At 40.7% G+C, this 26,262-nt stretch overlaps 1 protein-coding gene across 22 annotated transcripts in view; it reads right to left on the minus strand.

Annotated features, from left to right (window-relative positions):
- R3hdm2 (R3H domain containing 2) overlaps positions 1-26,262 on the minus strand; it is a 124,312-nt gene that overhangs the window by 18,676 nt on the left and 79,374 nt on the right. For 8 of the 22 annotated variants that reach the window (XM_090327518.1, XM_090327512.1, XM_090327515.1 and 5 more), the window contains 7 exons: positions 26,100-26,208; positions 23,475-23,570; positions 20,288-20,319; positions 20,122-20,175; positions 13,743-13,975; positions 10,699-10,859; positions 1,776-1,877 (listed from right to left, as the gene is read on the minus strand). In XM_090327518.1, coding sequence (XP_090183644.1) covers positions 1,776-1,877; positions 10,699-10,859; positions 13,743-13,975; positions 20,122-20,175; positions 20,288-20,319; positions 23,475-23,570; positions 26,100-26,208 — 787 coding nt within the window. The remainder of the gene's footprint in view (positions 1-1,775; positions 1,878-10,698; positions 10,860-13,742; positions 13,976-20,121; positions 20,176-20,287; positions 20,320-23,474; positions 23,571-26,099; positions 26,209-26,262) is intronic. The other 14 variants (XM_090327576.1, XM_090327558.1, XM_090327555.1 and 11 more) reach the window with 7 other exon arrangements.

Raw genomic sequence — 26,262 nt, forward strand, 5'->3', positions numbered from 1 at the left:
CTACATACATAGAAAAAAGCCAGAAATGGTGCTGTGGCTCAAGTGGTAAAACTCTAACCTTGAGAAAACCCAAGGAAAGTCCTTAGGCCCTGAGCCAAGCCAGGACTGGCAAAAAAAAAAAAAAAAAAAAAAAAGTAGGAGTGGATGCATGGCTTAAGTAACAGAACACCAACTGAGCAAACTTAAGGCCCTGAGTTCAAACCTCAGTACTGCCCCTAGAAGGTTTTTTTCCTTGGCCATAATGTAGCTTGAACTCTGGGACTAAGCACTGTCCTTGAGATCTTCAGCTCAAGGCTAGAGCTCTACCAGAGAGCCTCTTCCAGTTTTCTGGCGGTTAATTGAAGATGAGTCTCACGGTCTTTTGGGCCTGGGCTGGATCTGAACTATGATCCTTGGATCAGCCTCCTGAATAGCTACCGACACCTGGCTTTTCATTTTTGGTACTCAGGGTCTGAGTACTGTCCTTGAGCTTTCTCAAGGCTAGTGCTATACCACTTGAGCTACAACACCACTACTTCTGGCTTTTTCTGTGTATGTGGTACCAAGGAATTGAACCCAGGGCTTCATGCATGCTAGGCAAGCACTCTAAGCACGCTTCCACTAGGCCATGCTCCCATCCACCCTCTCCCCCATCTTTTTATTTATTTTTTTTAATGAGGGTTCCTAGAACTACAATGGAAACTATAAACTTGGAAGTATCTGAGATAACTATATCTTAAAAGTTCTGTCATACTAGCATGTGTGTGTGTGAAAGTACCAGGGTTTGAATTCAAGGCTCTGAGTCCTGTTCCTTTCCCTTAGCTTTTCAATGAAGGGTGGTACTCTACCACTAGCTTTTTAGCAGTGAATTAGAAATAAAGGTCTCATAAACTAGCCTCAGTTGGTTCCAAACCATGATCCTCAGATCTAACCCTCTTGTGTAGCTAGGATTACAGGTATGAGCCACTGATGTCTGGCAGGGTACAAACAATTTAAATAGCATGAACTGGGCTGGGAATGTGGCTTAGTGGTAGAGTGCTTGCCTAGCATGCATGAAGCCCTGGGTTCAGTTCCACAGTACTGCATAAACAAACAAGGCTGGAAGTGGTGCTGTGTGTCAAGTGGCAGAGTGCTAGCCTTGAGCATAGAGAGGCTCAGGGACAGAACCCAGGCCCTGAGTTAAAACCGCAGGACTGGCAAAAAATAAAAATAAATAAATACCATGAATTATGAAGTGGAAGAAGACATGATATGGTAAAGCAGGTAAGATTTCAAGTTTTTTTCCACTAGTACCAAAGAAGTCTACAATTAAAGGAAATTGTAGAAAACCATTCTATGCAGGATACTAGGTTATAATACTAGACATATGAGAGAGCAAATTAGATGAAGAATATATATAGTACAGAAACAATAGATGTAAGTTGGACCAACATTCTTCCCCCTGCCTCTTTTTTTCTATGCAACTGAGGTTTGAACTAACAGTATTATGCTTGTTAGGTGTGTGCGCCACCATTTGAGTCATGCCTCCAGCCCCAACATCTAACTTTGCTCCCCCTCCAGAAACATAGTGGAACTCAGTATCTCTATGTCTTACATTTGTTGTCTTGTGGTATGTTGAGGGTAAGATGATGGGGATAGAGTTTAGTTCAGCCTATCTATGCTGGCCTCTCAAAAACAGCTTTATACATGCCCTCTAAAAGTACACCATGCTTGCAAGGCCACCATAGACAGACCAAACATACCCAAAGATACAAGCCACACATGGACAAGACAGAAATGGGGAATGGAGTTTATACCATGTTGTACTGCTGGGGCGGAGAGACTGGCAGAAGGACTTGGGGACAGGAGCTTGGAGAGAACTGAACAGGTTGCGGAGAGGGCTGCAGGGCTGGGACTGGCTGTGGACCAGCAGAGAGGCATCATATAGAAAGGGAAGAGAAAAGGGAGGTAAAGGAAGAGGCAGGAGGGCAAAGACAGGGAGGAAAAGGGAAGGAACAACAAAGTTAGTCATAAAGGAAATTTCCCATGAATCCCAAAGCCGTTAAACAGGCATCTAGAATAGGATGTTGTGGCTTTCTCATCTCTTTCACTAATAATCAATCTCTCATACCAGAAACCCACTGAACTCCCAGACCTATTAGCCACTTAGAACTCTCCAGCTCTTGTGAATGATCTCAGGACTCCCTGGGCGAGGGTCTGCTACTTGATTCTAAACAAAGCTTTCACAAAGCATTTTCCCCCTGAATGCCTAAGGAGCCCAATGATACCATTTCTCAGTGGCCATTTGGGAAGGGATTCCTATCTGTACTGGTGCATTGTTTCTATAGGAAAGAAAGGTCATTCAAGGCCAGCTCTCCTGGAAGAAGTGCTCATCCACAGGGATCATCTCCCTCCTGAGGGCAGAAAAGGAATAAATGCCAAGTAAAGGTCTGCTTCCAGCAACTTCCTTATGCTTCAGGATTTTATGTGTGCCTTTAGGCTGTGAGGGCAGTATGAAAAATACCCCCTAAAACAAACAGGAGATTTAGGAATAAAATACAAATAGCTTAGCTTCAATGTTTTTCCTTTCACTAGCCTCAAGGCAGATTTGGTTTTATTAGGAACATACAGTGTTCTAGAGTATTCTAAACCAACTAATGTACAGTTAGTTTTTTTTTTCTTTTCCTTTAGTCATTCAACCACCTCATTAGTTCTTTAGTAACACTCTTGGTGGTAGGAGGATGGGAAGAATAAAGTGAGGGACAGAAAGGAAATACCATTTTATGTACATTGTCTTATAATAGCCTTAAAGGAATCCCATAGGGAGACATGATAATCTGAAATTGCAATTAAGAAATAAGACTTGGAGAAATTAAATTGTTCTCTTGGGAATCACAAAGCTAATTTGACATATCTAGGATTGTGCCTTAGTTCTATAGGACATATGTTCTTTCTAGTCCACTCTAAAAGTAGAGTGAGATATAAGAAAGAAGCCAAACAGATATCTTCAGGCATCTTCCACAGGGTCCTCCCTTCAAACTTAAAGTATTAAGGGGCCAGCTACTCAGGAAACTGAGATCTGAAATTTACCAAAAAGCTGGAAGTGGAGGTTTGACTCAAGTAGCAGAGAATCAACCTTGAGGAAAATGCTAAAGGACAACACATCCAGGACTCAAGTTACAAATTCTAGTAGCAGCACGTGCGCACGTGTACGTACGTACACTTGTGCACGCGTGCGCACGAACGCACGAACACACACACACACACACACACACACACACACACGAGGTGTAGGGGCTATAGCATCAAAATTATTGCCTGTCATGGACTTTCAGGAGATTTTTTTTTTTTTTTTTTTTTTTTTGCCAGTCCTCAGACTTGAACATAAGGCCTGGGCACTGTCCCTGAGCTTCTATTGCTCAAGATTAGCATTGCTGAGTCACAGTGCCACTTCTGGCCTTTTCTGTTTATGTTGTACTGAGGAACCAAACCTAGGGCTTCATACATGCTAGACAAGCACATTCCCACTAAGCCATATTCCCAGCCTCTCATGAGATTCACAAAGTAAACTAATGGAGGCAGAGTCTGCTACATAGATTTTAAAAATAAAAGCTGGAGGCAGGGAGTTTGGCCTAGTGGTAGAGTGCTTGCCTAGCATGCATGAAGACCCAGGTTTGATTCCTCGGTACCACATACTTAGAAAAAAGCCAAAGTGGTGCTGAGGCTCAAGTGGTAGAGCTCTAGCCTTGAGAAAGCCCAAGGACAGTGCTCAGGCTCTGAGTTGAAGGCCCAGGACTGGCAAAAAAACAAAAATAATAATAATAAAAATAAAAACTGGGCACTGATAGTTCAAGTCTATAATCATAGATACTCAGGAAACTGACATCTGAGGATAGTGACTCAGAGCCAACCAGGGCAAGAATGAGCCTCTTATCTCCAATTAAACACTAAATAACAACAAAAACAAAGCAAGTAAACAAAACCCTGCAAGTGAAGCTATGGCTCAAATGGAGAGCACTAGCCTTAAATAACAAAGGTCAGGGAAGCTGGGTGCTGGTGGCTCACACATGTAATCCTAGCTACTCAGGAGGCTGAGATCTAAGGATTGAGTTCAAAGCCAGCCTGGGAAGGACAGTCTGCAAGACTCTTTTTTTGTTTGTTTTTGTCAGTCATGTGGCTGGAACTAGGAGTCTAGGCACTGTCCCGAGCTCTACCACTTTGAGCCACAGTGCTACTTCATTTTCTAGGGGGTAATTGGTGATAGTCTCACAGACTTTCCTGCCTAGGCTGGCTTGGAACTGTGATCCTCAGATCTCAGCCTCCTGAGTAGCTAGATTACAGGTATGAGCCAATTCATCAATAGAAAACTGGAAACGGTGCTGTGGCTCAACACAGAAAAACACCAGCCTTGAGAGACAGCACCTAGACCCTGAGTTCATGCCCCACAATTGATTAAAGTCCCAGTGATTGTAAATAGAGATTCCTTTCTTTAACACTCGTTTGTTAAACTTGTCATTTAAAATATGATGTAAAAATCAACGTTAAATTCTTTAATAAAAAATGTATGTATATACACACATATATACATGTACATAAATTCATTCACATATATAATTTTTTGCTGTTAAGAAAAAGTTATGGTAAATTCCCAAAGTTACTCAGGAGGGACGTCTTTATAGCCTGGAAAAATCATTCAGCATCCCTGACACACTTACTTTGTGAAAGCCAGTAGCATCCTTAATATCAGTCAAGCTGCCTGGTATTAGCTGCATATGCTTGTAGTTCTTTTTCTTTTTTTTTTTTTTGCCAGTCCTGGGCTTGAGCTCAGGGCCTGAGCACTGTCCTTGGACTTTCTCAAGGCTAGAGCTCTACCACTTGAGCCTCAGCACCACTTACGGCTTTTTTCTATGTATGTGGTACCGAGGAATCGAACCCGGGTCTTCGTGCATGCTAGGCAAGCACTTTAACCACTAGGCCAAACTCCCGGCCCAGTTCTTTTTCTTTTTCTTTTTTTTTTTTTAACCAGTCCCAGGCTTGAGCTCAGGGCCTCAGCACTGTCCTTGGACTTTCTAAAGGCTAAAGCTCTACCACTTGAGCCACAACACCATTTTCCTGCTTTTTCTATGTATGTAGTACTGAGGAATCAAACTTGGGTCTTTGTACATGCTAGGGAAGCACTCTACCACTAGGACAAATTCTTGGCCCATTTTTTTTTTTGGGGGGGGGGGCTTGAACTCTGGGCTTGGGTGTTATCCCTGAGCTCTCTTCAGCTCAAGGATACTGCTCAAACCACTGGTTTGCTGGTGGCTAATGGGAGATAAGAATTGCACCAACTTTCATGCTTGGGCTGGCTTTGAACCATGATCCTCAGATTCCAGCCTCCTAAGGAGCTAGATTTATGGGTGTGAGCCACCGGTGCCCAGTCTGTTGGTAGTTCTTATACATGTTTCTATGATTCTAATGCTTTTTGCTTGTTTTGGACAGATGAAAAGCAAAGTGGTAAAGTACCTGTTTCTATTTATGAGTTTTAAATAGCAGTGAGAAAAGTGATGCTCCTCCCTTAGCCTTTCCTAACTAAGAAAGGGTCATAGTAGAGAGTTGATTTCAACTCTCAATTTATAGTTCTCTTTCTTCTTGGACAGTCTCAAACCCAGGAGCCAGGAAACCTCTAACAAACTATGAGGACATGGCTGCCACCTGCTGGTAAATGCTGGGACAGTTCAGTAACTCTTGGATGCTTGAACATACTAGCAGAAAGAGTAGACCCCTTTGCAGGAGGTCTACTCTAGTTTAATTAATTGGGGAACAGGCATTTATAGGTTCTTTATGCTCAGTCTCACTCTATGACTTCACATACTTCACTAATATATAAGATGCAGGCCTACTCTGATAGAAAAGCCCTGCTCAAAGAGTCTATTCTGCCAGCACTATCCTTGGGTTTGGGGTATAGCTTCATAACTAAAAATAACTATCTTTCCTCAAAGTTTCAGTGATAAAGTATCTATACAGCAAGCTCAAAGCACTGAGATCAAATCTGTGCGTGTGTGTGTGTGTGTGTGTGTGCACATACACACACACACACATATATATATATATATATATAAATGAGATTTTCTTCTAAAGGAAAACCTGCCTAAGCACGATGTTCTATGTGGTTAACTCCTGAACCCATACAATATTACATTAACATTTAGGAAATTGAACAGTAATTATTTGTGGGCTTAGTAATCAGTTTGGAGAGCCCCCAAGTGCTAACAGACAGTAAGAAAAAGTCAGCTTACTCAAGGCCCTGGGTTTGAACCCAAGAACCACAGAGCAGAGGGACCATCAAGAAAAGGGGGGAAAAATGAGGAAAAGTAGAAAGAAAAAATGATACATTAAATGGAGTTGTAATCATGGTATCATTTTAGCAACTATCATAAATGCTTCTGGGATACCAAAACTTTCAAGATTGTTCATAGTCTGGAGTTGTGATCACAGTTAACCTGAGGAATAAGTGTCTTCTCCTTCCCTTCCTCCTTGTACCTCACCCTCTCATTTTGTAGCAGGGATTGAACTCAGGGCCTTGTGATAGTCACAAGGAAAGCATTCTACTACTTGAGCCAAATCCCAGTCCTTTGCTTTTAGTTTGTTTTTCAGATAGTCTCACACTTGCTGGGGTCAGACCTCTCCACTAACTGGGATTACAGCTGTGTACTACCACATTTTACTTGTGTTTGAGATACAATCTCACTAATTTTTGGACTGGGATGGCCTTGAACTTCTATCCTCTTATCTTCTGCATCCAAAATAGTTGGGATTACATGCAGACACTACTATTCCCAGTCTCAAGAGTAAATTCTATGCCTTCCTAACAAGCATGAAGCCCTGGATTTAAGCCCCATTACTGCCTTTTCCCTACTCCCAAAAAGGAAATTTGTAGCTCATACTCAGGAGGTTGAGACTGGGAGAATGGTGTGTTGAAGCCATCCTGGGCAGAAAAGCTCCTGAAATCTCAAATGATATGCACCTTGTCATTCCAAACTACATGAGATACTGCAATTACAAATGTAGTGGTTTTAGATCAGCCTGGGAAGGAAAGTCCATGTAACTCCTTCTCAATAGAAGAATCTGAGAGTGTGGTATGCACTTGTCACTTCAGCTACATTGGGAAGCTTAAAATAGGTGGATTGTAGACCACGCATACAACAGGGCAAGAAGCGAGACTTTATCTCAAAAATAACAGTGCAAAATGGACACTGGTGGCTCATATCTGTAATCCTAGCTACTCAGGAGGCTGAGGCTGAGGATCATAGTTCAATGTCAGCCTAGGAAGTAAAGTCTGTGAGACTCTTATTTCCAATAAACTACTCAGAAAAAGCCAAGTGGCACTAGTTTTGAGCAAAAGGAAGCTCAGTGACAGTGCCTAAGCCCTGAGTTCAAGTCATAGGAATGACAAAACAAACAAACAAGTAAACAACACACATACATACACATGCACACCACAAAAACAGTGCAAAACAGGGCTGAAGGTGTGACAAAGCAGTGAAGAATCGGCCCAGCAAATGCAAGGCCCTGAATTCACATCCCAGTACTGCGCCCCCCCACCCCCCCACCGCACACATACACAAAAAAGAATAAATTTCTGAAAGAACAGAGATCTCTTCATCCAACTATGATCTACCTCCAATTCATAGCAACTAACCTAGTACCTTACCCATTGTAGAAGATGAATTCATACCAATAGTTTAGGGTTTAAGCTTATCATTTGTATATTCAACTAAAAGTTTTAGTGCCCAATGACTGCTCATTTCTTTATTCCTTTCCTTGTTTATTTACTTATTTTTCTAAGCCAGATTTGGGGCTAGAGCTTAGTGCCAGAGTAATATCTCTTACCCTTTCACTCAAGGCTGGAACTTAACTTATTTAAGACACAGCTCTAGCTCTGGCTTTTTCCTAACTGGAGATAGAGTCTCATGGATTTTTCTACCCAGGCTAGCTTTTAAACCAAGATCCTTAGATTATCAAGCCTTTAGTAGCTAGGAGGACATGTGTGAGCCATAGGCACTCAGCTACTCTCCTATTTTTGCTGTCTCTAGGTATGGAAGGTAGACAGAAGGACGAGGTAAATAGATTAAGAAAGAGAAAGGGGAGGGCCGGGAGTTTGGCTGAGTGGTAGAGTGCTTGCCTAGCATACACAAAGACCCGGGCTTGATTCCTCGGTACCACATACATAGAAAAAAGCCGAAAATGGTGCTGAGGTTCAAGTGATAGAGCTCTAGCCTTGAGAAAGTCCAAGGATAGTGCTCAGGCCCTGAGCTCAAGCCCAGGATTGGCAAAAAAAAAAAAAAAAAAAAAAAAGAGAGAAAGGGGAATGGGTGCCAGTGGCTCACATATGTAACCCTAGCTCCTCAAGAAGCTGAGATCTGAGGAATGTAGTTTGAAGCTAGCCCTAGCAGCAAAGTCCATGGAACTTTTATTACCAATAAACCACCCCCCAAAAGCTGGAAATGGAGCTCTAGCTCAAGTAGTAGAGTGTAAAAGAAGCTCAGGGAGGCCGGGAGTTTGGCCTAGTGGTAGAGTGCTTGCTTAGCACGTACGAAGACCTGGGTTTGATTCCTCAGTACTACATACATAGAAAAAAGCCAGAAGTGGTGCTGTGGCTCAAGTGATAGAGCTCTAGCCTTGAAAAAGCCCAAGGGCAGAGCTCAGGCCCGGAGTTCAAGGCCTAGGACTGGCCAAAAAGAAGGAAAAAAGAAAAAGAAAATAGGATATGTAAAGATTCAGTTGGGGGACTAAGATGAAGGACTAAAATGATTTGCATGTGGGTTATATTATATACAAAGTAGTATTTCCTAGATTTTCACTACTTTTCTGGCTTTGTTTTACAATATTTGGCATGAGGAAGTCCAGGGCCATCCTGGAATCTTTCTGCTTTAGTTTCTAGTTCCCTAAGTATTAGTGCTTGAACCTGCTTCTTATACTTAGAAAGAAGATGTATGTAAGGTCATGCTGGGCTGAGTAACAGAGACAGAACTTGGCATGCAAAATAAGAAAGAGTACAAATATGGGCTCTGATAACCAGAGAATAGGTCAGTATAAAACATGGGCTCTGGCTGGGAGTTTGGCCTAGTGGTAGAGTACTTGCCTAGCATGCATGAAGACCCGGGTTCGGTACTACATACATAGAAAAAAGCCAGAAGTGGTGCTGAGGCTCAAGTGGTCGAGCTCTAGCCTTGAGAAAGTCCAAGGACAGTGCTCAGGCCCTGAGCTCAAGGCCAGGACTGGCAACAAACAAACAAACAAAACATGGGCTTGACTCATGAAGAAGTATCTCAGCACATCTCTGCTTAAAAGATGGCTTTGAGGATTAGAGATATGGCTCAAGTGGTAGAACACTTACCTAGCCTAACCTGCACCAGGCCCTAGTATGGGGGTTGGAAAAAAAAAAGGGCCAGGAATGTGGCATAATGGTAGAGTACTTGCCTAGCATAAAGCCCTGAGTTCAATTTCTCAGTACCATATAAACAGAAAAGGCCAGAAGTGGCACTGTGGCTCAAATGGTAGACTGCTAGCCTTGAGCAAAAAAGGAACTCAGGGACAGTGCCCAGGCATTGAGTTCAAACATCAGGACTGGAAAAAAAAGTTTGAAACTTAGAACACTAAATTTCCAGTTGAGAATAAAGCCTGATGTCTCTTAGGCTGAAGATTTTCATGGTTTGCATAGAAGTAAAACATCCCTGAAACTCTACCTTGTAACATCTAGCAGTTCACAGCAGGAGAAAGATATAGTTCCTTTAAGACAGTTTCTGGGGTTTTGGTTATTTGTGTCCTTATTTATGTGAAGAATGGATTTCACTATATAACCCAGGCTGGCTTAAAGCCTTGATCCTTCCAACTTAAACTTTTTTTTTTTGCCAGTCCTGGGGACACTATCCTTGGACACTTTTTGCTCAAGGCTAGCACTCTGCCACTTGAGCCACAGCTCCACTTCTAGCTTTTTCTGTATATGCGGTACTGAGGAATCAAATCCAGGGTTTTATGCATGGTAGGTGAGCACTCTGCCACTAGGCCAAACTCCCAGCCCCCACTTTAGCCTTGTGAGTGTTGGGGTGACAGCAGTGCAAACAATGTCTCAGCCAACTGGTCAGCCAGATAGTCAATCTGTCAGTCTGTGTATCTGTCTCCTCTTTACTTTTTTGTGTTTGTACTAGGGCTTGAATTGGGTGGGGGCCCTGAGCTTTTGATAGGCTTTTTCTGCTCTAGGATGGTGCTCTACATTTGAGCCACACCTCCACTTCTGGTTTTTGCTGGTTAACTGGAGATAAGAGTTTCATGGTTTTTTGTTTTTTTTTTTTTTGCATGGGCTGGCTTCAAATTCTGTCCAACTATGGTGGAAGCTATAATCTTTTCAAACTCCCTATATGAATATATTGAGTAAAATAATCTTGTCAATCATACAGGACATAAAAGTAGAGAGAATAAAGTAAACATATAGTATGGGGTAAATTCTCATAATCTTCATAATTTTCAGGAAGATGAAGAAGTATAAAGCATAAAATCCAAGGCCAACTCTACTAAGTACTTTGATCAAATATTTGCCCTCTTTCCATAACTATCAAATGAGAAATGGAGAAGGGCCTGGTATATTTCCAAAAATGGATCCTTTCCACCACCCACACCACAAGAGACATGACTGCATACTTCTAGAGCTTGCTTGAATCAGATCAAAGGGGGCTTTGACACTGAGTGGTGACTCACCTGTGAGATCATGTGATTATTCAAGGGTGGCTGTTGCTGAGGAGTGGGTGGGAGAACAGGAAGTTGCTGCTGCTGCTGCTGGGCAGTACAAGGGAGAAGGCCCCGAACAGACTGGGGTGAGGTGACCTGGTTGCATACTTCTGGGGCACCTAGTGCCATACCTAGGCAAAAAGGAGACCCATCCAGAGTTGTAAGCACAAGCCATGAATATACTTCCCCAAAGGGCTCTGCTGCAGGCTTCTACTTTTGCCCTTCCCATCCACTGACTCCCATCTGTCCACTTTCCCACTATCTTTTGAAGATCTACGCATTTGCTGATGGGAGTCACCTCCTACCAAATTGGAATTAAATGTGAAGTTGTTAAAGCATCTCTCTGGAAATGTCTAAAATCTGTTCCTCCTAAAGGGATGGCTGAAAACGTAAATTCTTACTTCCTAGGAAGGTACAGACTACTGTCCCTTTTAGAGTCTGTCTTCTTTTTGCTTTCAACTTACAGTATCATTCAGATGGCTACTTGCCCTTTTCAAGCATATACAGACACACAATCTTTTTTTTTTTTTTTGCCAGTCCTGAACATTGAGTTCAGGGCTTAGGTACTGTCCTTAAGACTTTGTCAAGGCTATCGCTCTACCACTTGAGCCACAGCACCACGTCCAGCGTTTTCTGGGTGTGTGGTACCACAGAATCAAACCCAGGGCTTCATGACGCTAGGCAAGCACTTTACCGATAGGCCACATACTAGCCCACATATACACAATCTTTACCCTACTATTCACAACAATACTTTTTTTGTGGGGTGCTGGTACAGGGGCTTGAACTCTGGACCTGGACACCGTCTCTTAGCTTTTTTACTCAAGGTTGGTACTCTATCATTTGTACCACAGTTCTACTTCTTGCTAGTTAATTGTCAGTAAGTTTCAGGCTTTTCTGCCCAAGTTGGATTTGAACCATGATCCTTAGATCAGCCTTTTGAGTAGCTAGGATTACAGGTGAGCTACCAATACCTGGCAATACAATACACTTAAAAAATTTTAAAGGTGTATTTTGACTGAATATTTATTATATGTTAGGCATTGTATAACAAGCAAGGGAAAAAACATAGTCCTTATTCTTGGGAGGCACAAGATCTTCTGGTGGGATATCCCTACAATTTGTATAATTCGTAAGGATGAGCAATGAATTACTGATATGTCAAGGCTTTATCCTTGACTGCAAGGATGAAGAAGTAGTAACACCTACAGGGTATGTTTGAAGGATGAACAGAATTTTGTCAGATTCAGAGCGGGTGAAGCTAATACTATATTTACAAAACAGCTAGAGGGTTGGGGGACAATGGATATCTGAAATGAGACTGTAATGACAACTATAATCGCAAGCTATACTATATATATTTGAGTACTCTTTATTCTGTAGGTGATGCAAAACACAGATTTTTAGAGAGGGGACGGAAGCCATTAGATCTGTTTTAGAATGGTAAAGTGGCTCTTAATAAAGGCTACGAACAAGATAAGTGCCAGGGGCTTATGCCTGTAACCTAACTAGTCAGGAGGCTGAGATCTAAAGATACAAATCCAGCCTGGGCAAGAAAGTCTGTGAGACTCTTATCTCCAATAACTACTCAGAAAGCCCAGAATTGGCACCATGGCTCAAGTGGTACAGTACTAGCCTTGAGCAAAAGAAGTTTAAGGGGGTCAGAAGTTTGGCCTAGTGGTAGAGTGCTTGCCTAACATACACGAAGACCTGGGTTCGATTCCTCGGTACCACATACACAGAAAAAAGCTGGAAATGGTGCTGAGGCTCAAGTGGTAGAGTTTTAGCCTTGAGAAAGTCCAAGGACAGTGCTCAGACTCTGAGCTCAAGCCCAGGACTGGCACCAAAAAAAAAAAAAAAAAAAAGTTTAGGTATAGAGTGGAAGTGCAGGCCCAGTGTTTAAGTCCTACAGCCAGGGGGCGGGGGAGAAGAGGGGAGGCTAAGGACAAAGCAGTGGAGATTGAGTTGGGGGCCAGTATGGAAGTTAAAGAAAATAAAGGCTTAGTTAAACATAGCAAGAGTGGGATCAGAAAGTGGGTAATATAGCAGGACAGTAGAGATACTACAGAGGCAAACATGTTCACCAACTGATGTCTTCTGAGGACAAGAGCTACAGAACTTCTGGAATAAGATTCAAGCAATTTTTCAGAGGGATGATAGCAAAAAGAGATCCAGTAAGTTTGTGCTGATAGCTGAATATCCCTCTGTCAAGAAAGTTGCTATGCGCCAGTAACAGCCTGTAAGGTCTAAGGATCTTGGTTCAAAGCCAACTCTGGCAGAAAAATCCAAGAGTTTATTTTTTTTTCCCCCAAGAGATTCTTTATCTCCAATTAATCAGTTAAAAAAAACTGGAAACAGAGTTGTAGCTCAAGTGATAGAGTGTTAGCCTTGAGTAAAAAAACAAGCAAGAATGCAAGGTCCTGAATTCAAGCTCCAGCATAGCACATACGTGTGCACACAAATTTAGCTAGAACAGAAGATCAGGTGAGCTGAAGGATGGTATGTGACCATATAGTATTTGATCTTTCCCAGAGACTGAGCAGAAAAGCAGTATCCATAATAGCATACTCTGAGTTCTGGCCTTTTACCAACTAACTACATTCTAAGGGTTTCCTATGATCTAAAAACCCGCTTTATAATATTAAGGGACTCTCAGGATGAAAGCAGGTATCATTTCCAAATTAGTTTGCAACCTGAACCTGGGAGGATAAGTATAACTGCCCAGTCAAAAATTAAGACAAAATAACCTAATCTTGATCAGTTTTTGCTTGTTTTAAATCAGAAGGTCTGAAAGAAAACTAGAGAGGGGACTGACTTAATAAAGAGTAATGGATCCAAGGAATCATATTTCTCTTCCTTTGGCTGCTTTATGTTTTTATTTTTATAATTTTATTTTTTTGCTTTATGTTTTTAAACTATACTAGGACAAGTATTTTATTTAAAGTATCAGTGATTTGCAGGAGATAGCAAAAAGGGAAGAGTATGACACAGAAAAAAAAGAAGCTATGTAGTACCTGGCCGGGAGATCCTTCCTGCACTGCCACCTTTATTGCTGCCAATGCTGTCACCTCGGGTCAGGATAGAAATTCCACTGAAGCTGCTGGCTTTGGTGACAGGGGGTCGCATGCTTCGGACAGAGCCATCTGAGTCTGTGCTGCTCCAAGGTCGGGGTTCCAGGGATTTGAGTTCGCTGTCTGTGCTACTCTGACGGCTGCTTGAGGTACGGCTCAGCCCTTCACGGTTCCCCCTGCAGAAACCACAGTGGTCAGAGCACCCCCCCACCCACCACTTCAGCAGAAGGGCCAGGAGAGAGTTCATTTCTATTCTCTCAGTAACAAATGAGTGAGGGTTGGTGAGAGTGGGGAGATGCAAACTGACTTCTTGTTGGTTGGCTAACCAACTAAGATTTGATGGGAGCAGACGGAACAAGATCCAGTACAAAAACAAGAGCACAGAGGCAAATCTGAGACAGTGCACTGGCAACAAATTCAATTCACTAGTCCAGAGGTGAATGGGAAACCACATATATGATGCTGAGATTGGCTACGGTCTCTTCCTTAACCCCCACAGGGATCCCACACATGCAGGAAATAGTGGGGAAGAGAGGAGCAGTTCCTGTTGTAAATTTTTTTTTTTTTTTGGCCAGTCCTGGGCTTCAGCTCAGGGCTTGAGCACTGTCCTTGGACTTTCTCAAGGCTAGAGCTCTACCACTTGAGACTCAGCACCACTTCCGGCTTTTTTCTATGTATGTGGTACCAAGGAATCGAACCCAGGTCTTCGTGCAAGCTAAGCAAGCACTTTAACCACTAGGCCAAACTCCCGGCCCCCTGTTTTAAATTTTTAAAACAAAGGATTCATAGAAATTACTATTTCTAGAAGGCAGGAATAGTTAGTGACACAGATAAATCCCACAACAGATCTTTCACATCACAAGTATCTAAGCTAGCAGATGTGCATTTTGTCTAGGATTTGGGAGAAAGTAGTGGACAGTCTGGAACTCACCCATCATGTTTTGTGGTAGTTCTGTGATAGCATTTGAGATCTCAAGAGTCTCCAATGGCTTAAATCCTCAACAAGATCAAACACATGAGCCCTTGGGACTCAGAAGGGCAAGGGGCAGGGGGCGTGACTGCCTGGCTATCTTCCCTATTAATAAACTCACTGCCTTGGGCTATATACAAAACTCTCGAGAAAAGGAGTTCTTTCATTTATTTTGCTCTGGAACATTAGAGATGTCTTGTCAAGTTTCCTTCATATCCCCATTTCAACAACTACTAAATAAAGGGAATCAGACAGCAAGAATTTTAGTGTGTATGGTGGGGATCAATGAAGTAAAAATCATAGTACTTTGGACTTCCTTGTTTTCAGCATCATCTTATCAAAACCAAACAGAAAACCCTATCTCAATTGCCTTAGTTCCAAAGGCAATACGAATGGTTCTGAGTTATTCAAGTAAATAAAAGTAAGCTTATGCCTAGATATAATCTTAGATAAGCAGAAAATCTGAGGACAGAGGTTCTAAGCCAACCCAGGAAGACGAATCTCCAATTAATCAGCAAAAAGCCAGAAGTGGAGACATGTAAAAACTGGAGTTCAAGTCCTAGTACTGGCACAAAAATTAAAAAAAAATATATTTCTCTTAAGGGTATAAACATTGAAGACAACATTCTTGGGTGATATTAACCAAGATGCATTTTACTTATAAACTGACTTATTGAATGGTAACTCCTTTGTATAACTACTTAAAGACAATGAAAGTTTAACTTAAAAATTCTTTACTAGAATATCTATTCCAAAGGCAATGTAGGAAAAATGGGCAAATTATATGCTGTGACCACTTTTTCAGTTATACTAGCCAAGTCAATAATGAGGAACTAAGAACATACAGGCTCTGGCTGGTATCAATTTTTTTTTAAGCCAATAATTCTTTTTTTTTTTTTCCTTTTGCCAGTCCTGGGGCTTGAACACAGGGCCTGACCACTATTATTGGTCTTTCCAGTGTTGGCTAGCATTCTACCCCTTGAGCCACAGTGCCACCTTTGGCTTTTTCTGTGTATGTGATACCAAGGAATTGAACCCAGGGCTTCACATGCTAGGCAAGCACTCGATCACTAGGCCACACTATTAGCACTCATCACTAATTCTTCACCACAACAAATATATATATCACCTCAGTGCTTCTTTCTATAGTCAGAACAGGGGACTGCAGACTATTCCTATTTCCTCAAAACATTAGCCCTTTCAGTTAGTGTTCCAAAAGCAAAAAAAGGAAACAAGAAACATAAATCAGATCCTCAATGTACAGAACCGGGCTCAAAGTGAAAGCCAATAGCTCTGTCTCAGGGACAAAAGGCCAGGGCACTGAGAGGACTTAATAACATATATGTTTATAGGGTACAAAGATATACTTGTAGGCTGGGAGTTTGGCCTAGTGGTAGAGTGTTTGCTTAACATGCATGAAAACCTGGGTTTCATTCCTCGATAACACATACATAGAAAAAAAGCCGGAAGTGGTGTTGAGGCTCAAGTGGTAGGGCTCTAGCCTTGAGAAAGTCCAAGGACAATGCGCAGGCCCTGAGCTCAAGCCCAGGACTGTGAGGAAAAAAAAAAAAAAGGATACACTGGTAACAATGGATCAATGGATGAGGCTGTGCATTAGAAATCTGAAGAAATTTAAGGAGAAATTAACAGCTTTTTCTACCTAAATTACTCTACTCTGTATAAGAACAACTCTACTATTTATTTATTTTCTTTTACTACCAGGGGTGAAGAAAGGTAGATGTGAACAAGGTAACTTTAAACCAAATACCTTGTGAAGCTATGGCCAAAACAGCAGCATTTCTGAAGCCATCCAATTCCTCCAAGACAGTGATGGCCAAATGCTCAAAATGTGGTTTGTCTGATGCTCTTCTGGCTAACTTTGTTTAGTATACTACTCCTCTGAGAGTCAGAGAATCTAAGTTGAATCTTGGCAGGAAAGAGATCAGTTTCCTTCTCTACAAATAAACCAAACTCTAGTCATGTCTTTCATTTCACTATAAATATGGCAATTAGAGATAGCCACTCAAGTTCAATTCTGGTAACTGAACTGGGTTGTGCATATGATAAAGAATGAAGGTAAGAATAAGAGTACTCATATCCCATATTCTTATACAATCAGAGCTGATTCAGTTTTAGGGGGATGGGAATTTAAACTCAGGATCAATTTGGACTTGCTAGGCAAGTGTTATACCACTTGAGTCACTCGATCAATCTGATTTAATTTTAATTTTTTTGCCAGTCTTGGGGCCCATGCCCCAAGAGTTGGGGCCTGTCCTTGGGCTTCCCTCAAGGCTAGTGCTCTACCACTTGAGCCACAGCACCACTTATAGCCTTTTTTGTGTATGTGCTACCAAGGAATCGAACTCAGAGCTTCATGCATGCTAGGCAAGCACTCTACCACTAGGCCATGATCCTGGCTCCTGATTTAATTTTTTACAAGTACAGAATTTAATGATACAGAATAGTCCAGTTTGTTGGTCTGAGGAACGAGCAGAGAGGCCTACAGAAGAGGTGGTAATCAAAAGCATTAAGAATCATTGTAGTATGGGACTGGGACAACACCCAGGCCCAGAGTCCAAAAACAGCCTCCCCCCCCCCCAAAAAAAAAATTCAGGGACAGCTCCTAGGCACTGAGTTCAAGCCCCAGGATTCATTCTCTCTTTCCATCTTCCCCTTGCCCCCTCATCTCTCTCCCCTCCACACACACCTACTTCCTAGGGCTTATTTATCAATGGACTAGGACCTTCAAAAAGAACTGGGAATTTGCATTGGTATTGTGTGGACAACAGTATTTGTTTTACACACATAAACTAAGATATAAAGGAATAAAGAAGTAGAGATAGGAAGTGGCAATGTCATTCAAGTGGTAGAGTGGTAGCTTTGAGCTGAAGAGCTCAGGGATAGCACCTAGGCCCAGAGTTCAAGCCCCATGACTGACAGAAAAAAAAAAAGTTAGAAATGATCAGCTTATTGCCATTAAGATTTCTAGACTAGTCAGAATAGTCTGCATGTATGAAAATAAAATGATGAAAAAAGGAAAAGAAAAACATGATGAAATCTTTAAAAAATTGTTTGAAAAAAGAGGATGAAAAAGGATGATGGCAGGAAGTGAGGCTGACTGGAATACATTTGTACATGTGTAGAAATGTCACAAGGAAATCTTCTCTTATACAACTAATGTATCCTACTAGTAACTGTTTTTTTAATTAAGAGTTCTTGACTAGTATCCAAAATAAGAGTAGGGGAAGAAGTTATTCAGCTATAAGTCCATGATCCTATGCTGTATTTTAGATGACCTAGCTTTTTAATCAAAGCTCAGTCTGAAAAGCAGCAGCTTAAAAGAAGATCTGAAGAGGTGAGGTCTGCACTTGCTCACCAGATTCTTCAAGTTATTATCTGCACAGTTTGACACAGCCTGATGCTCCAGAGAAGAAAGGCATCGTTCTTAGCAGTACATCTGAATTAGGGCTCTGAATAGAACATGTCTTAAAGAAGAAGGAGTGTTATTTGTAGAGAGCTGGTGTGAAATAGTGAAAAGAACACTGGACCAAAAAAAAAAAAAAATCAGCCTCAGTTTTGCCACTAACAGCCATGTTAATCTGGGCAAACCTGAATCTCTTTGCTTTTAGTTTTCTTAGATGTAAACCAGCTAAGCAAATCAGGATACTAAAATAATTAAAGCAGATAAAGTATGACACTATACATTAACTCATCAACAAGAATTGGTTTAAAACTCATTGTAGGTATTCTGACATTATCTATTACCCTAAGTGCTGAATGTGGAGTAGTCTGTTTTAATGTGGGATTCCTTATCTTTGGTATAAAGCAAAGCACACTGCCTGGTATTTTCAGATGGATCATCAGGAGGGATGTTCTAGGGGAAAAAATAGTTCAGAAAGATAAAAAGCAGGGGCCAAGAACATAGCTTAGTGGTAGAGTGCTTGCCCAGCATGCATGAAGCTCTGGGTTTGATTCCTGGATACCATATCCCTAGAAGAAGCCAGAAGTGGTGCTGTGGCTCAAGTAGCAGCGTGCTAGCCTTTAGAAAGCTCAAGGATAGTGCCCAGGCATTGAATCCAAGCGAAAGGAAAGGAAAGAGGAAAGGAAAGGAAAAAGGAAAGAGGAAAGGAAAGAGGAAAGGAGAGGAAAGGAAAAAGGAAAGGAAAGGAAAGGAAAAAGGCGGAGAGGAGAGGGGAAGGGAGAGGAGAAGAGAGGGGAGGGGAGGGGAGAGGAAAGGGGAGGGGACTGGAGGGGAGGGGGGAGGGGAGAAGAGGAGAGGATGTCCATTATAAGAGTGGGAAATCTTATTATCCCAGTTTTCATGTGGTTGACTAGCTTTTTTTTTTTTTTTTTTAAATTGGTTCTGGGGTCTGAATCCATGATTTTGTGCTTGTGAAGAAGACACTCTTCAGCCTAGTTGACTAACTTTAGAAAAATAATAGGGAAGGACCAGCTAAAGATAGATTCTATTTAATCTGAGTTAGATAGCCCTTTATCATGCTTAGGATTCAAAAACTGAGAAACTTTTCAGAAAGGGTTACCCCTGAATTGTGGTGCTAAAAACTAAGGATTTCTGTACTCTTTTGTTGTTGTTGATAAAATCGGAAGAATATCCCTAAAATCAGTTGTTACCAGCATAGAGTTCTACAGTAGTATTTTTCTTATTCTACCATATATTATCCCCTGGGGTAAGGCTGACAAAACAAAAAGGGAGATTCTTATGCTTGTTTTTTTGGGAGAATGAAGAACATTAGGCACTAGGGAAGTTAATATACCAAGTAGCAGTTTTTCACAGCATAAAGGCTAAGTAGCAGACAACCATATAATGGACATATTCTAAGTTCATTCTAGGGCAAATCAATCCTTTTATGCATTAAATTGTCTCAAAGACCAAACTATATAAGCATTTATATAATTTTTTTCCTAAATATACCAAACATCCCCTGTACACTGTTAGATATCAGCTCTCTACATCTTTCCATATACTCAGGTAAAAAAAAAAAAAAAAAAGCTGTAAGATACCCATTTGTTTGTCTTACTAGAAGTATACATTAGAATCTTTCCAAAGGGCCCAGTTTCAGCAAACTTCTGGGAAGGAGCAATGTTTATCCCAGATAATTAGTTGGGCTCACTTATCACTTAAATCAAGATTCAAAATGAGATCAGTAATAATAAAAATAAAGTTACTGAGCAAATCTTTTTCAAATGAGAAAAAATATCTGATGTTGCAAAACCCACAAATATACTTATTCCACAAGTAGCCATGCATGGAGCAAACCCATTCTGCTGAAAAGATTACAGCAAAACAAAGTAAAAAATAAAAAAGGAGAGATACAGATCACATAGAGGTACCTAAAAATCTGCCTTCTCTTGTGAGAGCTAGAGGAAAAGGCTTCTTTGGAGAGTCTGTTGATTAACATCAAAAACAAAAACAAAACAAAAAGTATCATTATAGAATTATATTAACCTCACTGACAAAGTTCAATGAGAAGCAGGGGACATGCTAAGTTGTACTAACCTGATGTCATTTAGATATCCGTTCTGGCCAGTCTAGGTAAGGGGGAAAAAACGAAAAATAACTTATAAGAAAACAGCATGGCATAACTGAAAAGGATGTCCATGAGCTACAAATACCCAAGGTACTCAAACCAAAGCTCACCCCACCAATAGGGATAAGGGGAGCAGGGACAGGATGACCCACACCCACACATCCAATCTGACTTCTCACCTTTAACAGGGAAAAATATTTGAGATTTTTGGCCTTCCCACAGTGTTTAAACATTAAGATTGATAAAGGGAGAGGTGCAGTACAGAAGGGAAGAAGAGAAATGTTACTAATCTATTATTTTTTTTTAGCTCTAAATTTATTGTACTAGGACTAATAAGAGTAACTGATGTGCTTGAAAAGTGTGTTCAAAGGAAGAGGAGGGGAAAGACAAAAAAGAAACTTTGTTTTTGTCTCAGTGGCTATCTCCTTCTATCTTCTATATTGTCCAAAATCAAAGACATTGCGAACTAAGACCAAAGAAGATAGGATATTAGGGAAATAGGTTTTTTCAGAGCTTAGAAAAAAAAAAAGAAAAATTAAAAGCCTGAGGTATTGTGTTGGAGATTATTATTGTTGTTGTTGTTTTTACAAAGCCACTGAGCTGAATGAAGTGAATTATTGTGGACTCTTAAGTCTTAGAAAAAGGTTACTATGAATATCCAGCTGCTCAGCAGAGTGGTTTCTACACAGAGCAGAGCCTACATTGGGCAGCTTTCTCATTATACAGCTTAAGCTTCAGAGAAGGCTGCAGCAGCATTTCCATCCGAATACTCTTCCTGCCACTTCCCATTCTCTTCAGATTGTTATTGCTCCTCCCACTAAGCCTACAAACTCCACTCTAACTAGTGGGCTCCTCTCCACATGGAATCTTTGGAAGACAGTGGGTTTTGGCTATTTTTCCTTTCGTAGACCTGAGATTCCTGACATCTCTACTACAAGAGCTAGGAAGTGCTGAAATGATAGTGATAAATCCATAAGGATTTAACAAAGAATATATTTAAGTTAGTAGAAGCTTGAGAGACTAGAAATCAGGGGGAAAAAAAAAGGAGAGAAGAGCTAAAGGTTTTAGCTGTAGGCAGATATATTCCTATTGTTGGTAACTAGCCCTAGTTGCCTCTGCTTTCCAAATATCTGTGGTTTTGCTGAGGGTGGACTGGGAGGGGCAGTCATTCTCCATGTGTTACTAAAGCAGAGGAACATACTCAGTCAGCTAGGCTATGTTGTCATTGGGACTTCTTAAGCTGAAGGGCTCAGAGCAGAGCAAACTTTTAAGAGGTGATTCACATTAGGGGTGAAGAATATGGACAAAGGGAACAAGATATAGGGATTACAAATATATTCAATATGACCCACAATTCTTAGACCTACAATTTCTCCCTAGATTCCAAACATTGGTTCTTTCACTAATTAGCAATGTCATGGTAGGTGATTACTTAACCTTTCTGTGTCTCAGTTTTTCATTTATAAAATGGGGACAATAATGTAATCTACCTCACAGTTCTGATATAAGGATTACATGAGTAATGGTAAATAAGCTCTATGAAGTGCTAAGAACAGTGTCTGAAAGATAGCAAGTACTACAAAAGTATTTGCTAATATCCACCAACTTGCTCTACCTACAAATTAGGGTCATCATTGGCCTCAACAATACACAAATGACATCTCTCCTCTCATTCCATCAACTGGTTTGCTGGTAAAAGTACAGAATTCTCTTTGTACTACAGTGTGACAATTTGGAGCATAGATATTTAACTCAGAACAGAAGTTTATCAAAGATGATTCCTTTTTCTTGAACTTCAGTTAAGAAGGCTTGTCATGTATTAGATTAAGAATTAAGATCCCAAGAAACACCTGGTTTTCTAGAGACAATGGAACAAGAACATAGTTCAGTTTTTGTTTTTCCTGGATGGTCGTGAGACTTGAACTCTGGGCCTGGTCACTGTCCCTGAGCTCTTCAGCTCAAGGCTAGTGCTCTACCACTTGAGCCATAGCACCACCTCTGGCTTTCTGGTGGTTACTTGATATAAGAGTGTCACGGGCTGGCTTTCAATAGTGATCCTCAGATCTCAGCCTTCTGAGTAGCTAGGATTATAGGCATGAGCCACCAGCGCCCAGCTCCATAGTTCAGTTTTTTAGCTGGAGACAATATTTTCCTGAGCAAGATGAAGAAAATATTTATATGCATAAATTTTGCTATATGAGTATATAAACAGTTTGGGAGTTTTCTAACAAAGTAGACAGTAAGGGAATGGGAGAAGAGTTGTTTCCCTCTGAATATATTCATTTAGACTTCCTCTATTGCTAATCTAGCCGTGAGATGTTCTGCTACCTAAATCTACATTTTCTGGAGATTTGTTCATCAACTGACTACCCAAACTCTTTTTTGAATTTCTGTGGGGTGTGTGTGTATCTTCTACTGATAGGAAAGGCAACCAGGTATAGGAATAACAAATATATTTTATATGATTTACAATGCTTAGAAATAACATATTGATGTTGCCTTTCAGACTATGGAGCTATTCCTGTTCTAGGAAGCAAAGTAAGAAATATAGGAAGAAAGGGACTTTCTGCTTAGGTGGTAACTAGAGGGAACAGGTGCCCTCTGTGCACATGGAATGTGGAGCTTGCAGAGAATGGATGCTAGAACAATACTCTCACAATCACCAGTAAATCCTAAAAACAAAGCTGGTCAAAAAAGATGAATGTAGAGCTTCTGAGGATACCAAGTCTTCACTTAGAAGCAAAGATGTCTAAAATGGACAATGGAACTCTAAAAGGGTAAGTGGGAGAAGGGTATAACAGGCAAAATTCAGGGCCCTTCTATCAGCCCTGCTGAAACCATTTCTATTTTTGGTCTTGTTATGTTTGCCAAATTCAGCCACTCCAAATTTATAGTACACAAATTCTCTTTGTGTACTATATAGCAAGAAGTACTAAAAGTAACACACTAAGAAGTACTAAATGTAAAAACCTGCAGCTATCCAATAAGCCATATTTAATTTTAGAGGTCAAATCTGGATTGGCTGATGTTGGCTTTAAAAAAAAAAAAAGAAGAAACAAAAAACCCAACAACATTTATGGAGGGTTCATTTTATTCACAGTTTCAAAGATTAAGAGCTAAAGCTATGGGCTGACAACTCTCAGAAGCTACACTTACCTCTCGGGCAAATATTCTCTCTCGGACCCTTTGATATTCCTCCTCTCTCTCTTCTATTGACTTGCTCCTCCTTCCATCCTGCAATGGAACTCTGATCTAGATCGATGAGCAGAATTAAGCTAGTTAAGTTCTCCTCGTACTGCAAGCTCACTGCACACCAGCAAGGAAGAGAAACCGGGAAAGTTTATAGTTGCCATCAAAAAAATGGAAAAAAAAAAAAAAAGAAATAAAATTTCCAGTCCTGGACAGGCTTTACTGGGTACATCTGACCATGCAGTTTGGGAGATCATGTTTTCTAGATGATTGAGGACTCTCCATCTCCCTACCCCACCCTCCCAGAGTATCAAGAATAAAAACTATGTATAAGGATCAGCTTGCTTCCCTGTAATAATAAGGTACTCTCCCGTCAGTAAAGATCAAGAACATAGCCCTGGGAAAATAAACAACATTGTTTTAGAGAGAAAGTAAGGGAGAGAAGTTAGAGGGGGAAAAGAAATAGTAGAGCTAAATGTAGAAGTTTACAGAGCTAGCACCTTACATCCCTTTGTCACTAATGGTATAGTCTGAAGACCCAAGAGGTAAAATGAAATCCCAAGGGTAAAGCTAAACTCAGTCTTAGCATTTTTTTTCTCATTTTAATTAAATCAATTGAAAGCAGAGAAGGAGAGAGAAACTACAGAAACAGAGAACAGAGCAAAACATAGAGACAGAAAGTGATGGGTAGAGGAAAAAAAAAAAACAGATAAATGGGGTATAGGAAAGGGAGAAAAGAGACAGAGGGAAAAGAAGGTAATGGAAGACAGAGAACTTTACATTCTCTGACAGATGTGTGGTGAGGTAATCAATAGGCAGGGATGTCTGGGAAGATCACCATTTCTGACTAACTACCACCTAACTCCCTATCACTGTTTGTTCCTCTCTTGGCCTGCCATTTGTGAATTCTGTTACAGCACCCATGTAAAAAGCAAGGATCTCTGAGGAAGAGATGTCACCAGGCTACAGAAAATTCTCACTTCAGAGTTTTAAAAGCTTCCAATGAAGCTCCAAAGAGCCTGTTCTCCAGGTTGATGCTCCTAATCCTCATCAGTCTCAACTTCAAGAGTTCCCACTTTGAATTCAGTTCTTACTTCAGAACCTATATTCCATTACAACTGTTCTACTAATTCCATTTCAAGACACTAGGAATTATATTGTCCTCAGTTCTTAAAACTGATAAACTAATGACAGAACAGACAGAGCACAATGGACTGAAAGTTCAGGCAGAACCCCAGTTCTGCCACCTTGCAGTAATGTGAATTTAAATAAGTAACTTAACATCTGTTAGCCTCAATATTCTTATGTGGACTAATTTCCTCATCTATGATGGGTTGTATATAGAATTAAAAGAGATAACATATACAAGATAAGCAGAGCCTCACTTAAGAAAATAGCAAAACTATGCTTGTTATTAAATCAGACAGAAAATGCATGATCTACCTTAATATGGATCAAGCCTGAAGCTGAGAGATGAAAAGTTCATAATAGAGACAGATTGTAATCCACTCCAATGTACCTCTAGGCCTGAATAATTCTTGATCCACAGAAAAAAAGGTTTAGAGAAAATGGAGAGAAGGGCATCAGGATGGAAAGGCTCTTACTTTTTTTTTTTAATTTGTTGTTTTGTGTGTTTATTTGTTTTCAATCAGACCCAGTGTGTTTGTCCTCATTAAATTATGGTACTTTTTTTTTTTAATATTCAAGTAGCAAGCAAGAAATTTCCTGGCCTTAAGACCATGCAATATCCCAAGAAAATAAATTTTAACTTTATAGGTAGAGTATTATAAGTTGTAATTAACAAGACTCATACTGGCTCTACCCAACCATACTCTCCAAATCTAATCCCCTTTGGAAACCAAGTAGAAGCAGGCTTGATCAAAACTTTCTACTTAGCTAGGAAAACGATCCCCAAACAATCACTTACTATCTTAAAGGGTGGTCTATGGGTAAGGGCAATAGTCAGATCCATAAATGGAAGGGCAGGACAGCTCATTCATTTCTTATTTCTCTAGATGTAGATCACAAAGGGAATCCTACTGTTTCCAGTATCAAAAGTCAAATGAACTCACCTTGATAGAGGGAGTTGGGAACAGACTAAGGATTTTACAGAATCAGAGACATCTTTGTAACTGGCTAAATTAGACTATAACGAAGCCAGTTCAAAGCTAGCCCAAAACTAGGATAAGAGTAGAAGTGGGATTAAAGTAGCTTTTGATAGGTCCCAAAGGAACCCCTAACTATTAAAGAAAAAAAGATTGAATTATCAGCTGGATTAAGGCTGAGGCAGGGAGAGGCCTCACTTTGTCCAAAATGATTATAGTTAGAAGTCAGTGGCAAATCCAAGGAGTTTTAGCTCAAATGAAATCACCTAGCAAACCTCAGCACCATGTCTCCTTGGGGCTAAGAGAGTGGCATACAGCTCAAAAAGTGTAGTAGGTCCTCAATGTTAAGTCAAAGCTAACGTATAGCTCAATATATTTTTCCATTCTAACATATTTTGAGTTTTCTCCACCCCTCCCCTCAAATTCTTCTCCCTTCCCAGTTTCTCTTGCTGCAGTCTCTATAGGCCCACCCTCTTTCACTCTTCACCTGGTTATCATCTCGGTCCATACTGGCATCATCCCTCTTGAGAATGAATCTCTGTTGGAATTCTGTATTCTTCTCATCTTTTATATGTTCTGAGAACCTCTGTTCAGGGCTAAGATTTGGAAAGAAATGTGAAAGGAAGGGAGGAAAAAGACCCTTTTGTTAG

This window comes from Megascapheus bottae, chromosome 2, assembly GCF_031878675.1.
Source record: "Megascapheus bottae isolate mThoBot1 chromosome 2, mThoBot2.hap1, whole genome shotgun sequence".
Taxonomy (NCBI): Eukaryota; Metazoa; Chordata; class Mammalia; order Rodentia; family Geomyidae; genus Megascapheus; species Megascapheus bottae.